Source organism: Hypanus sabinus, chromosome 18 (assembly GCF_030144855.1).
Source record: "Hypanus sabinus isolate sHypSab1 chromosome 18, sHypSab1.hap1, whole genome shotgun sequence".
NCBI lineage: Eukaryota > Metazoa > Chordata > Chondrichthyes > Myliobatiformes > Dasyatidae > Hypanus > Hypanus sabinus.
Genome location: NC_082723.1, coordinates 41318233 through 41334734, shown reverse-complemented (window position 1 = coordinate 41334734; position 16502 = coordinate 41318233). Strand labels below are relative to the sequence as shown.

The following is a 16502-nucleotide window of genomic DNA, read 5'->3' as shown; positions in this document are numbered from 1 at the left end:
TTTTCCTACTATTAGTAGAAAGAAGAAGAAAGCCCTTAACTCTGAGTGGAGTCATTGGGGCACAGTCATGACGGTGTCGTTCAGCAGGCTTTCTTGTTTCTATGCAGCCGAGTTGCTAGCTCGACGCTCAACCCAGCATGGATGGAAAGCGTGCAAGGGAGCCGGCTGGATTCGAACTCGGGAGCCTTCGCTCTGAAGTCTGGCGCTGATGCCACTACCCCACCAGCCAGCTACTATTAGTAGATGACCTCACATTTCCCACATTAGAACATAGACCAGTATAGCACAGTACAGGCCCTTTGCACACAAAGCTGTGCCAGCCTTTTAACCTACTCCATGATCAATCTAACCCTTCCCTCCTACACTGTCCTCAATTTTTCATTCCTCCATGCGCCTCTTAAACAGTCTCTTAAATGTCCCTAACGTACCAGCTTCTACCTTAATGCATTCCAGATACCGACACAACGTACAAAACCTACCTCTGACATCACCCCTATACTTTCCTCTAATCACCTTTAAAGTATGTCCTCTCATATTAGTCATTCCTGCCCTAGGAAGAAGGCACTGTCTGTTCACTCTATGTCTATCACCTATCATCTTATACACCTCCATCAAGTTGCCTCTCATCCTCCTTCCTTCCAAAGGGATAAGACTAAGCTTGCTCAAACTTTCCTCATAAAACATTTTCTCCAATCCAGGCAGCAACCTGGTAAACCTCCCCTGCACCTTCTCTAAAGCCTCCAAGATCATATTCCATCTGCCATGCCCTTCGCCATTCATTTAATGTGTCTCTAATTCTTGGAGTCTTTCCTCAACCTTCTCCTAGTCAACACTACCCCCAAAACCACAACTCCGCTGTTGTATAATCTAGAAGATCATCACACACTTAAGTGGTGTTTCCTGGTAATGAAGTACACAAAATAATTGGATGATGGTGCCCAGGTTGTGCTTTCCCTTGTGCATTCCCTTGCCACCCCACTACTCCACAAATCTGTCCCTCCAAGGATGGTCGAAACTGACCTGATGCAGTGGATCGAGCCTCATGTTCCTCCCAGCGAGAGGTTCATCGTGGGGAAAAACCACAGCGTAATTCTTAGCGTAGGATTCATGGCTTCGCTCACGGATCCAACGGTTATCATTGGTCATTGAGTGATGGAAACGGCTGTGCCAGCAAAGAAGCGTAAACACATCACCATTTCCCAGTCTCAGCCCTGTCATTCAACAGATGATCACTGCACACCACTGGAGCCCAGGTGACAACATTGCACAGGAATGCTTAAACAACCTCGGGCCTTTATTCCTGCAGATTGCAGGGGTTTACACAGGTATGAGGACTTCGGTGAGAACATGAAAACATTCCACACACACTGACCCTCACTGGGGTACGGTCCCATACACACTGACCCTCACTGGGGTACGGTCCCATACACACTGACCCTCACTGGGGGATGGGTCCCACACACACTGATCCTCACTGGGGCATGGGTCCCCCACACATTGACCCTCACTGGGGGACGGGTCCCACACACACTGACCCTCACTGGGGGACAGGTCCCATACACACTGACCCTCACTGGGGGACGGGTCCCACACACACTGATCCTCACTGGGAGACGGGTCCCCCACACATTGACCCTCACTGGGGGACGGGTCCCACACACACTGACCCTCACTGGGGGACGGGTCCCACACACACTGACCCTCACTGGGGCATGGGTCCCACACACACTGACCCTCACTGGGGGACGGGTCCCACACACACTGACCCTCACTGGGGGACGGGTCCCACACACACTGACCCTCACTGGGGCATGGGTCCCACACACACTGTCCCTCACTGGGGTACGGTCCCACACACACTGACCCTCACTGGGGCATGGGTCCCCCACACATTGACCCTCACTGGGGGACGGGTCCCACACACACTGACCCTCACTGGGGGATGGGTCCCACACACACTGACCCTCACTGGGGGATGGGTTCCACACACACTGACCCTCACTGGGGGATGGGTCCCACACACACTGACCCTCACTGGGGGATGGGTCCCACACACACTGACCCTCACTGGGGTACGGTCCCACACACACTGACCCTCACTGGGGGACGGGTCCCACACACACTGACCCTCACTGGGGGACGGTCCCACACACACTGACCCTCACTGGGGCATGGGTCCCCCACACATTGACCCTCACTGGGGGATGGGTCCCACACACACTGACCCTCACTGGGGGATGGGTCCCACACACACTGACCCTCACTGGGGGACGGGTCCCACACACACTGACCCTCACTGGGGGATGGGTCCCACACACACTGACCCTCACTGGGAGACGGGTCCCACACACTCTGACCCTCACTGGGGGACGGGTCCCCCACACATTGACCCTCAGTGGGGGATGGGTCCCACACACACTGACCCTCACTGGGGCATGGGTCCCCCACACATTGACCCTCACTGGGGGACGGGTCCCACTCACACAGACCCTCACTGGGAGACGGGTCCCACACACATTGACCCTCACTGGGGGACGGGCCCCACGCACACTGGCCCTCACTGGGGTACAGGTCACACACACACTGACCCTTACTGGGGGACGTTTCCCACACACACTGACCCTTAGTGGGGGACGGGTCCCACACACACACTGATCCTCACTGGGGGACGAGTCCCAAGCACACTGACCCTCACTGGGGATGTGTCCCATGCACACAGTGACCCTCACTGGGGATGGATCCCACACACACTGACCCTCACTGTGGGACGGGTCCCACACACACAGTGACACTCACTGGGAGACGGGTCCCACGCATACAGTGACCCTCACTGGGAGACGGGTCCCACACCCACTGACCCTCACTGGGGGGACGGGTCCCACACACACTGACCCTCACTGGGGGACGAGTCCCACACACATTGACCCTCACTGGGGGACGGGTCCCACACACTGACCCTCACTGAGGGACGTGTCCCACGCACACTGACCCTCACTGGGGGACGGGTCCCACACACACTGACCCTCACTGGGGGATGGGTCCCTCACACACCGACCCTCACTGGGGGCGGGTCCCCCACACACACTGACCCTCACTGGGCTCAGTGGGGACAGGTCCCACACACACAGTGACCCTCACTGGGAGACAGGCCCCACACTCACTGATTCTCACTGGGGGATGGGTCCCACACACACCGACCCTCACCGGGGGACGAGTCCCCCTCACACACTGACTCTCACTGGGGGACGGGTCCCACACACACAGTGCCCCTCAATGGGAGACAGGTCCCACACCCACAGACCCTCAATGGGAGATGGGTCCGACACATACACTGACCCTCACTGGGGGACAGGTCCCACACACACACTGACCCTCACCGGGGGACGTGTCCCACACACACACTGATCCTCACTGGGGGATGGGTCCCATGCACACTGACCCTCCCTGGGGGACGTGTCCCACACACACTGACCCTCACTGGGGGACAGGTCACACGCACACACTGATCCTCACTGGAGGAACGGGTCCCACACACACTGACCCTCACTGGGAGACGGGTCCCACACCCACTGACCCTCACTGGGGGGATGGGGCCCACACACACTGACCCTCACTGGGGGATGGGTCCCACACTCACACTGACACTCACTGGAGGAACAGGTCCCACACACACACTGACCCTCACTGGGGGATGGGTCCCACACACACTGACCCTCACTGAAGATGGGTCCCAAACACACTGACCCTCACTGGGGGACAGGTCCCACACGCACACTGACCCTCACCGGGGGATGGATCCCACACACACTGACCCTCACTGGGGGATGGGGCCCACACACACTGACCCTCACTGGGGGATGGGTCCCACACACACACTGACTCTCACTGGAGGAACAGGTCCAACACACACTGACCCTCACTGGGGGACAGTTCCCACACACACTGACCCTCACTGGGGACGTGTCCCATGCACACAGTGACCCTCAGTATGGGACGGGTCCCACACACACAGTGACCCTCACTGGGAGACGGGTCCCACGCACACAGTGACCCTCACTGGGAGACGGGTCCCACACCCACTGGCCCTCACTGGGAGACGGGTCCCACACCCACTGACCCTCACTGGGGGATGGGTCCCTCACACACACACTGACCCTCACTGGAGGAACAGGTACCACACACACTGACCCTCAATGGGGGATGGGTCCCACACACACTGACCCTCACTGGGGGTGGGTCCCCCACACACACTGACCCTCACTGGGCTCACTGGGGACGGGTCCCACACACACACTGACCCTCACTGGGGATGGGTCCCACACACATTGACCCTCAATGGGGGATGGGTCCCACACACACTGACCCTCACTGGGGGACGGGTCCCACGCACACTGACCCTCAATGGGAGACAGGTCCCACGCCCACTGACTCTCAATGGGAGATGGGTCCGACACACACACTGACCCTCACTGGGGACAGGTCTCACACATACACTGGCCCTCACTGGGGTACAGGTCCCACACACACACTGATCCTCACCAGGTGACGGGACCCACACACACTGACCCTCCCTGGGGGACTTGTCCAACACACACTGACCCTCACTGGGGGATGGGTCCCTCACACACTGACCCTCACTGGGGGACGGGTCCCTCACACACACACTGACCCTCACTGGAGGAACGGGTGCCACCCACACTGACCCTCAATGGGGGATGGGTCCCCCACACACACTGACCCTCACTGGGGGGATGGGGCCCACACACACTGACCCTCACTGGGGGACGGGTCCCACACACACTGACCCTCACTGGGGATGGGTCCCACACACATTGACCCTCAATGGGGGATGGGTCCCACACACACTGACCCTCACTGGGGGACGGGTCCCACGCACACTGACCCTCAGTGCGGGACGGGTCCCACACACACTGACCCTCACTGGGGGACGGGTCCCACACACACTGACCCTCACCGGGGGATGGATCCCACACACACTGACCCTCACTGGGGGATGGGGCCCACACACACTGACCCTCACTGGAGGATGGGTCCCTCACACACACACTGACCCTCACTGGGCTCACTGGGGACGGGTCCCACACACACAGTGCCCCTCAATGGGAGACAGGTCCCACACCCACTGACCCTCAATGGGAGATGGGTCCGACACACACACTGACCCTCACTGGGGACAGGTCCCACACACACACTGGCCCTCACTGGGGGACAGGTCCCACACACACACTGGCCCTCACCGGGCGATGGGTCCCACACACACTGACCCTCACCGGGGGACGTGTCCCACACACAGTGACCCTCACTGGGAGACGGGTCCCACACCCACTGACCCTCACTGGGGGGATGGGGCCCACACACACTGACCCTCACTGGGGGATGGGTCCCACACACACACTGACTCTCACTGGAGGAACAGGTCCCACACACACACTGACCCTCACTGGGGGATGGGTCCCACACACACTGACCCTCACTGAAGATGGGTCCCACACACACTGACCCTAACTGGGGGACAGGTCCCACAAAATAAACACTGACCCTCACCGGGGGATGGATCCCACACACACTGACCCTCACTGGGGGATGGGGCCCACACACACTGACCCTCACTGGGGACGTGTCCCACATACAGAGTGACCCTCACTATGGGACGGGTCCCACACACACAGTGCCCCTCAATGGGATACAGGTCCCACACCCACTGACCCTCAATGGGAGATGGGTCCCACACACACACTGGCCCTCACTGGGGGACAGGTCCCACACACACACTGGCCCTCACTGGGGACAGGTCCCACACACACACTGATCCTCACCGGGGGACGGGTCCCACACACACTGACTCTCACCGGGGGACGTGTCCCTCACACACACTGATCCTCACTGGGGGACAGGTCCCATACACACTGACCCTCACTGGGGGACGTGTCCCACACACACTGACCCTCACTGGGGACGTGTCCCACATACAGAGTGACCCTCACTATGGGACGGGTCCCACACACACAGTGCCCCTCAATGGGATACAGGTCCCACACCCACTGACCCTCAATGGGAGACGGGTCCCACACACACACTGGCCCTCATTGGGGGACAGGTCCCACACACACACTGGCCCTCACTGGGGACAGGTCCCACACACACACTGATCCTCACCGGGGGACGGGTCCCACACACACTGACTCTCACCGGGGGACGTGTCCCACACACACACTGATCCTCACTGGGGGACAGGTCCCATACACACTGACCCTCACTGGGGGACGTGTCCCACACACACACTGACCCTCACTGGGGGACGTGTCCCACACACACTGACCCTCACTGGGGGACGTGTCCCACACACACTGACCCTCACTGGAGGAACAGGTCCCACACACACTGACCCTCACTGGGGGACGGGTCCCAGACACACTGACCCTCAGTGGGGGACAGGTCCCACACACACACACTGATCCTCACTGGGGGACAGGTCCCACACACACTGACCCTCAATGGGGGAAGTGTCCCACACACACTGATCCTCAATGGGGGAAGTGTCCCACACACACTGATCCTCACTGGGGACAGGTCCCACACACACAGTGCCCCTCACTGGGAGACAGGTCCCATACCCACTGACCCTCAATGGCAGATGGGTCCGACACACACACTGACCCTCACTGGGGACAGGTCCGACACACACACTGACCCTCACTGGGGTACAAGTCCCACACACACACTGATCCTCACCGGGGGACGGGTCCCACACACACACTGACCCTCACTGGGGGACGGGTCCCACACACACTGATCCTCACCGGGGGACGTGTGCCACACACACACTGATCCTCACTGGGGGACGGGTCCCACACACACTGACCCTCACTGGGGGGCGGGTCCCACACACACTGACCCTCACTGGGGACGTGTCCCATGCACTTAGTGACCCTCAGTATGGGACGGGTCCCACACACACAGTGCCCCTCAATGGGAGACTGGTCCCACACCCACTGACCCTCAATGGGAGATGGGTCCGACACACACACTGACCCTCACTGGGGACAGGTCCCACACACATACTGGCCCTCACTGGGGGACAGGTCCCACACACACACTGGCCCTCACCGGGTGACGGGTCCCACACACACTGACCCTCACCGGGGGACGTGTCCCACACACACACTGACCCTCCCTGGGGGACGTGTCCCACACACAGTGACCCTCACTGGGGGACAGGTCACACGCACACACTGATCCTCACTGGAGGAACGGGTCCCACACACACTGACCATCACTGGGAGACGGGTCCTACACCCACTGACCCTCACTGGGGGGATGGGGCCCACACACACTGACCCTCACTGGGGGACGGGTCCCACACACACACTGACTCTCACTGGAGGAACAGGTCCCACACACACACTGACCCTCACTGGGGGATGGGTCTCACACACACTGACCCTCACTGGGGAATGGGTCCCACACACACACTGACCCTCACTGAAGATGGGTCCCACACACACTGACCCTCACTGGGGGATGGGTCCCACACACACTGACCCTCACTGGAGGAACAGGTCCCACACACACAAACCCTCACTGGGGAACGGGTCCCACACACACTGACCCTCACTGGGGACGGGTCCCACACACACAGTGACCCTCACTGGGAGACGTGTCCCATGCATACAGCGACCCTCACTGGGAGACGGGTCCCACACCCACTGACCCTCACTGGGGGGATGGGGCCCACACACACTGACCCTCACTGGGGGATGGGTCCCACACACACACTGACTCTCACTGGAGGAACAAGTCCCACACACACACTGACCCTCACTGGGGGATGGGTCCCACACACACTGACCCTCACTGAAGATGGGTCCCACACACACTGACCCTCACTGGGGGACAGGTCCCACACGCACACTGACCCTCACTGGGGGATGGATCCCACACACACTGACCCTCACTGGGGGATGGGGCCCACACACACACTGACTCTCACTGGAGGAACAGGTCCCACACTCACTGACCCTCACTGGGGGACGGGTCCCACGCACACTGACCCTCACTGGGGACGTGTCCCACACACAGAGTGACCCTCACTATGGGACGGGTCCCACACACACAGTGCCCCTCAATGGGAGACAGGTCCCACACCCACTGACCCTCAATGGGAGGTGGGTCCCACACACACACTGGCCCTCACTGGGGGACAGGTCCCACACACACACTGATCCTCACCGGGTGACGGGTCCCACACACACTGACCCTCACCGGGGGACGTGTCCCACACACACACTGATCCTCACTGGGGGATGGGTCCCATGCACACTGACCCTCCCTGGGGGACGTGTCCCACACACACTGACCCTCACTGGGGGACAGGTCACACGCACACACTGATCCTCACTGGAGGAACGGGTCCCACACACACTGACCCTCACTGGGGGACAGTTCCCATGCACACTGACCCTCACTGGGGACGTGTCCCATGCACACAGTGACCCTCAGTATGGGACGGGTCCCACACACACAGTGACCCTCACTGGGAGACGGGTCCCACGCACACAGTGACCCTCACTGGGAGACGGGTCCCTCTCCCACTGACCCTCACTGGGAGACGGGTCCCACACACACACACACACACTGACCCTCACTGGGGGATGGGTCCCTCACACACACACTGACCCTCACTGGCGGATGGGTCCCTCACACACACACTGACCCTCACTGGAGGAACAGGTCCCACACACACTGACCCTCAATGTGGGATGGGTCCACACACACTGACCCTCACTGGGAGTGGGTCCCCCACACACACTGACCCTCACTGGGCTCACTGGGGACGGGTCCCACACACACACTGACCCTCACTGGGAGACGGGTCCCACACCCACTGACCATCACTGGGGGGATGGGGCCCACACACACTGACCCTCAGTGGGGGAAGTGTCCCAGACACACTGACCCTCAGTGGGGGACGGGTCCCACACACACTGACCCTCACTGGGGGACAGGTCCCACACACACTCTGACCCTCACTATCGGACGGGTCCCACACACACAGTGACCCTCACTGGGAGACGATTCCCACGCACACAGTGACCCTGACTGGGAGACGGGTCCCACACCCACTGACCCTCACTGGGGGGATGGGGCCCACACACACTGACCCTCACTGGGGGACAGGTCCCACACACACTGACCCTCACTGGGCTCACTGGGGACGGGTCCCACACACACACACTGACCCTCACTGGGGACAGGTCCCACACACACTGACACTCAATGGGGGACAGGTCCCACACACACTGACACTCACTGGGGGCAGGTCTGCCACACACACTGACCCTCACCGGGGGATGGATCCCACACACACTGACCCTCAATGGGGGATGGGGCCAAGACACACACTGACCCTCACTGGGGGATGGGTCCCACACACACACTGACTCTCACTGGAGGAACAGGTCCCACACACACTGACCCTCTTTGGGGGACGGGTCCCACGCACACTGACCCTCACTGGGGACGTGTCCCACACACAGAGTGACCCTCACTATGGGACGGGTCCCACACACACAGTGCCCCTCAATGGGAGAAAGGTCCCACACCCACTGACCCTCACTGGGAGACGGGTCCCACACACACTGATCCTCACTGGGGGATGGGTCCCACACACACTGACACTCACTGGGGGATGGGTCCCACACACACACTGACCATCACTTGGGGACGGGTCCCACACACACTGACCCTCACTGGAGGAACAGGTCCCACCCACACTGACCCTCCCTGGGGGACGTGTCCCACACACAGTGACCCTCACTGGGGGACAGGTCACACGCACACACTGATCCTCACTGGAGGAACGGGTCCCACACACACTGACCCTCACTGGGGGGATGGGGCCCACACACAGAGTGACCCTCACTATGGGACGGGTCCCACACACACAGTGCCCCTCAATGGGAGAAAGGTCCCACACCCACTGACCCTCACTGGGAGACGGGTCCCACACACACTGATCCTCACTGGGGGATGGGTCCCACACACACTGACCCTCACTGGGGGATGGGTCCCACACACACACTGACCATCACTTGGGGACGGGTCCCACACACACTGACCCTCACTGGAGGAACAGGTCCCACCCACACTGACCCTCCCTGGGGGACGTGTCCCACACACAGTGACCCTCACTGGGGGACAGGTCACACGCACACACTGATCCTCACTGGAGGAACGGGTCCCACACACACTGACCCTCACTGGGGGGATGGGGCCCACACCCACTGACCCTCACTGGGGGGATGGGGCCCACACACACTGACCCTCACTGGGGGATGGGTCCCACACACACTGACCCTCACTGGGGAATGGGTCCCACACACACACTGACCCTCACTGAAGATGGGTCCCACACACACTGACCCTCACTGGGGGATGGGTCCCACACACACTGACCCTCACTGGAGGAACAGGTCCCACACACACAAACCCTCACTGGGGAACGGGTCCCACACACACTGACCCTCACTGGGGATGTGTCCCATGCACACAGTGACCCTCAATATGGGACGGGTCCCACACACACAGTGACCCTCACTGGGAGACGTGTCCCATGCATACAGCGACCCTCACTGGGAGACGGGTCCCACACCCACTGACCCTCACTGGGGGGATGGGGCCCACACACACTGACCCTCACTGGGGGATGGGTCCCACACACACACTGACTCTCACTGAAGGAACAGGTCCCACACACACACTGACCCTCACTGGGGGATGGGTCCCACACACACTGACCCTCACTGAAGATGGGTCCCACACACACTGACCCTCACTGGGGGACAGGTCCCACACGCACACTGACCCTCACTGGGGGATGGATCCCACACACACTGACCCTCACTGGGGGATGGGGCCCACACACACACTGACTCTCACTGGAGGAACGGGTCCCACACACACTGACCATCACTGGGAGACGGGTCCCACACCCACTGACCCTCACTGGGGGGATGGGGCCCACACACACTGACCCTCACTGGGGGACGGGTCCCACACACACACTGACTCTCACTGGAGGAACAGGTCCCACACACACACTGACCCTCACTGGGGGATGGGTCCCACACACACTGACCCTCACTGGGGAATGGGTCCCACACACACACTGACCCTCACTGAAGATGGGTCCCACACACACTGACCCTCACTGGGGGATGGGTCCCACACACACTGACCCTCACTGGAGGAACAGGTCCCACACACACAAACCCTCACTGGGGAACGGGTCCCACACACACTGACCCTCACTGGGGACGTGTCCCATGCACACAGTGACCCTCAGTATGGGACGGGTCCCACACACACAGTGACCCTCACTGGGAGACGTGTCCCATGCATACAGCGACCCTCACTGGGAGACGGGTCCCACACCCACTGACCCTCACTGGGGGGATGGGGCCCACACACACTGACCCTCACTGGGGGATGGGTCCCACACACACACTGACTCTCACTGGAGGAACAGGTCCCACACACACACTGACCCTCACTGGGGGATGGGTCCCACACACACTGACCCTCACTGAAGATGGGTCCCACACACACTGACCCTCACTGGGGGACAGGTCCCACACGCACACTGACCCTCACTGGGGGATGGATCCCACACACACTGACCCTCACTGGGGGATGGTGCCCACACACACACTGACTCTCACTGGAGGAACAGGTCCCACACTCACTGACCCTCACTGGGGGACGGGTCCCACGCACACTGACCCTCACTAGGGACGTGTCCCACACACAGTGTGACCCTCACTATGGGACGGGTCCCACACACACAGTGCCCCTCAATGGGAGACAGGTCCCACACCCACTGACCCTCAATGGGAGATGGGTCCCACACACACACTGGCCCTCACTGGGGGACAGGTCCCACACACACACTGATCCTCACCGGGTGACGGGTCCCACACACACTGACCCTCACCGGGGGACGTGTCCCACACACACACTGATCCTCACTGGGGGATGGGTCCCATGCACACTGACCCTCCCTGGGGGACGTGTCCCACACACACTGACCCTCACTGGGGGACAGGTCACACGCACACACTGATCCTCACTGGAGGAACGGGTCCCACACACACTGACCCTCACTGGGGGACAGTTCCCATGCACACTGACCCTCACTGGGGACGTGTCCCATGCACACAGTGACCCTCAGTATGGGACGGGTCCCACACACACAGTGACCCTCACTGGGAGACGGGTCCCACGCACACAGTGACCCTCACTGGAGGAACAGGTCCCACACTCACTGACCCTCACTGGGGGATGGGTCCCACACACACACTGACTCTCACTGGAGGAACAGGTCCCACACTCACTGACCCTCACTGGGGGACGGGTCCCACGCACACTGACCCTCACTGGGGACGTGTCCCACACACAGTGTGACCCTCACTATGGGACGGGTCCCACACACACAGTGCCCCTCAATGGGAGACAGGTCCCACACCCACTGACCCTCAATGGGAGGTGGGTCCCACACACACACTGGCCCTCACTGGGGGACAGGTCCCACACACACACTGATCCTCACCGGGTGACGGGTCCCACACACACTGACCCTCACCGGGGGACGTGTCCCACACACACACTGATCCTCACTGGGGGATGGGTCCCATGCACACTGACCCTCCCTGGGGGACGTGTCCCACACACACTGACCCTCACTGGGGGACAGGTCACACGCACACACTGATCCTCACTGGAGGAACGGGTCCCACACACACTGACCCTCACTGGGGGACAGTTCCCATGCACACTGACCCTCACTGGGGACGTGTCCCATGCACACAGTGACCCTCAGTATGGGACGGGTCCCACACACACAGTGACCCTCACTGGGAGACGGGTCCCACGCACACAGTGACCCTCACTGGGAGACGGGTCCCTCTCCCACTGACCCTCACTGGGAGACGGGTCCCACACACACACACACACTGACCCTCACTGGGGGATGGGTCCCTCACACACACACTGACCCTCACTGGCGGATGGGTCCCTCACACACACACTGACCCTCACTGGAGGAACAGGTCCCACACACACTGACCCTCAATGTGGGATGGGTCCACACACACTGACCCTCACTGGGAGTGGGTCCCCCACACACACTGACCCTCACTGGGCTCACTGGGGATGGGTCCCACACACACACTGACCCTCACTGGGAGACGGGTCCCACACCCACTGACCATCACTGGGGGGATGGGGCCCACACACACTGACCCTCAGTGGGGGAAGTGTCCCAGACACACTGACCCTCAGTGGGGGACGGGTCCCACACACACTGACCCTCACTGGGGGACAGGTCCCACACACACTCTGACCCTCACTATCGGACGGGTCCCACACACACAGTGACCCTCACTGGGAGACGATTCCCACGCACACAGTGACCCTGACTGGGAGACGGGTCCCACACCCACTGACCCTCACTGGGGGGATGGGGCCCACACACACTGACCCTCACTGGGGGACAGGTCCCACACACACTGACCCTCACTGGGCTCACTGGGGACGGGTCCCACACACACACACTGACCCTCACTGGGGACAGGTCCCACACACACTGACACTCAATGGGGGACAGGTCCCACACACACTGACACTCACTGGGGGCAGGTCTGCCACACACACTGACCCTCACCGGGGGATGGATCCCACACACACTGACCCTCAATGGGGGATGGGGCCAAGACACACACTGACCCTCACTGGGGGATGGGTCCCACACACACACTGACTCTCACTGGAGGAACAGGTCCCACACACACTGACCCTCTTTGGGGGACGGGTCCCACGCACACTGACCCTCACTGGGGACGTGTCCCACACACAGAGTGACCCTCACTATGGGACGGGTCCCACACACACAGTGCCCCTCAATGGGAGAAAGGTCCCACACCCACTGACCCTCAATGGGAGATGGGTCCGACACACACACTGACCCTCACTGGGGGGATGGGGCCCACACACACTGACCCTCACTGGGGGATGGGTCCCACACACACACTGACTCTCACTGGAGGAACAAGTCCCACACACACACTGACCCTCACTGGGGGATGGGTCCCACACACACTGACCCTCACTGAAGATGGGTCCCACACACACTGACCCTCACTGGGGGACAGGTCCCACACGCACACTGACCCTCACTGGGGGATGGATCCCACACACACTGACCCTCACTGGGGGATGGGGCCCACACACACACTGACTCTCACTGGAGGAACAGGTCCCACACTCACTGACCCTCACTGGGGGACGGGTCCCACGCACACTGACCCTCACTGGGGACGTGTCCCACACACAGAGTGACCCTCACTATGGGACGGGTCCCACACACACAGTGCCCCTCAATGGGAGACAGGTCCCACACCCACTGACCCTCAATGGGAGGTGGGTCCCACACACACACTGGCCCTCACTGGGGGACAGGTCCCACACACACACTGATCCTCACCGGGTGACGGGTCCCACACACACTGACCCTCACCGGGGGACGTGTCCCACACACACACTGATCCTCACTGGGGGATGGGTCCCATGCACACTGACCCTCCCTGGGGGACGTGTCCCACACACACTGACCCTCACTGGGGGACAGGTCACACGCACACACTGATCCTCACTGGAGGAACGGGTCCCACACACACTGACCCTCACTGGGGGACAGTTCCCATGCACACTGACCCTCACTGGGGACGTGTCCCATGCACACAGTGACCCTCAGTATGGGACGGGTCCCACACACACAGTGACCCTCACTGGGAGACGGGTCCCACGCACACAGTGACCCTCACTGGGAGACGGGTCCCTCTCCCACTGACCCTCACTGGGAGACGGGTCCCACACACACACACACACACTGACCCTCACTGGGGGATGGGTCCCTCACACACACACTGACCCTCACTGGCGGATGGGTCCCTCACACACACACTGACCCTCACTGGAGGAACAGGTCCCACACACACTGACCCTCAATGTGGGATGGGTCCACACACACTGACCCTCACTGGGAGTGGGTCCCCCACACACACTGACCCTCACTGGGCTCACTGGGGACGGGTCCCACACACACACTGACCCTCACTGGGAGACGGGTCCCACACCCACTGACCATCACTGGGGGGATGGGGCCCACACACACTGACCCTCAGTGGGGGAAGTGTCCCAGACACACTGACCCTCAGTGGGGGACGGGTCCCACACACACTGACCCTCACTGGGGGACAGGTCCCACACACACTCTGACCCTCACTATCGGACGGGTCCCACACACACAGTGACCCTCACTGGGAGACGATTCCCACGCACACAGTGACCCTGACTGGGAGACGGGTCCCACACCCACTGACCCTCACTGGGGGGATGGGGCCCACACACACTGACCCTCACTGGGGGACAGGTCCCACACACACTGACCCTCACTGGGCTCACTGGGGACGGGTCCCACACACACACACTGACCCTCACTGGGGACAGGTCCCACACACACTGACACTCAATGGGGGACAGGTCCCACACACACTGACACTCACTGGGGGCAGGTCTGCCACACACACTGACCCTCACCGGGGGATGGATCCCACACACACTGACCCTCAATGGGGGATGGGGCCAAGACACACACTGACCCTCACTGGGGGATGGGTCCCACACACACACTGACTCTCACTGGAGGAACAGGTCCCACACACACTGACCCTCTTTGGGGGACGGGTCCCACGCACACTGACCCTCACTGGGGACGTGTCCCACACACAGAGTGACCCTCACTATGGGACGGGTCCCACACACACAGTGCCCCTCAATGGGAGAAAGGTCCCACACCCACTGACCCTCACTGGGAGACGGGTCCCACACACACTGATCCTCACTGGGGGATGGGTCCCACACACACTGACCCTCACTGGGGGATGGGTCCCACACACACACTGACCATCACTTGGGGACGGGTCCCACACACACTGACCCTCACTGGAGGAACAGGTCCCACCCACACTGACCCTCCCTGGGGGACGTGTCCCACACACAGTGACCCTCACTGGGGGACAGGTCACACGCACACACTGATCCTCACTGGAGGAACAGGTCCCACACACACTGACCCTCACTGGGGGGATGGGGCCCACACACAGAGTGACCCTCACTATGGGACGGGTCCCACACACACAGTGCCCCTCAATGGGAGAAAGGTCCCACACCCACTGACCCTCACTGGGAGACGGGTCCCACACACACTGATCCTCACTGGGGGATGGGTCCCACACACACTGACCCTCACTGGGGGATGGGTCCCACACACACACTGACCATCACTTGGGGACGGGTCCCACACACACTGACCCTCACTGGAGGAACAGGTCCCACCCACACTGACCCTCCCTGGGGGACGTGTC

At 61.2% G+C, this 16502-nt stretch overlaps 1 protein-coding gene across 6 annotated transcripts in view; it reads right to left on the bottom strand.

Annotated features, from left to right (window-relative positions):
* The window catches only part of sardh (sarcosine dehydrogenase), a 94953-nt gene that overhangs the window by 14226 nt on the left and 64225 nt on the right, over positions 1-16502 (bottom strand). For all 6 annotated transcript variants that reach the window (XM_059994265.1, XM_059994262.1, XM_059994263.1 and 3 more), the window contains exon 11: positions 1021-1162. In XM_059994265.1, the coding sequence (XP_059850248.1) occupies positions 1021-1162 (142 nt within the window). The remainder of the gene's footprint in view (positions 1-1020; positions 1163-16502) is intronic.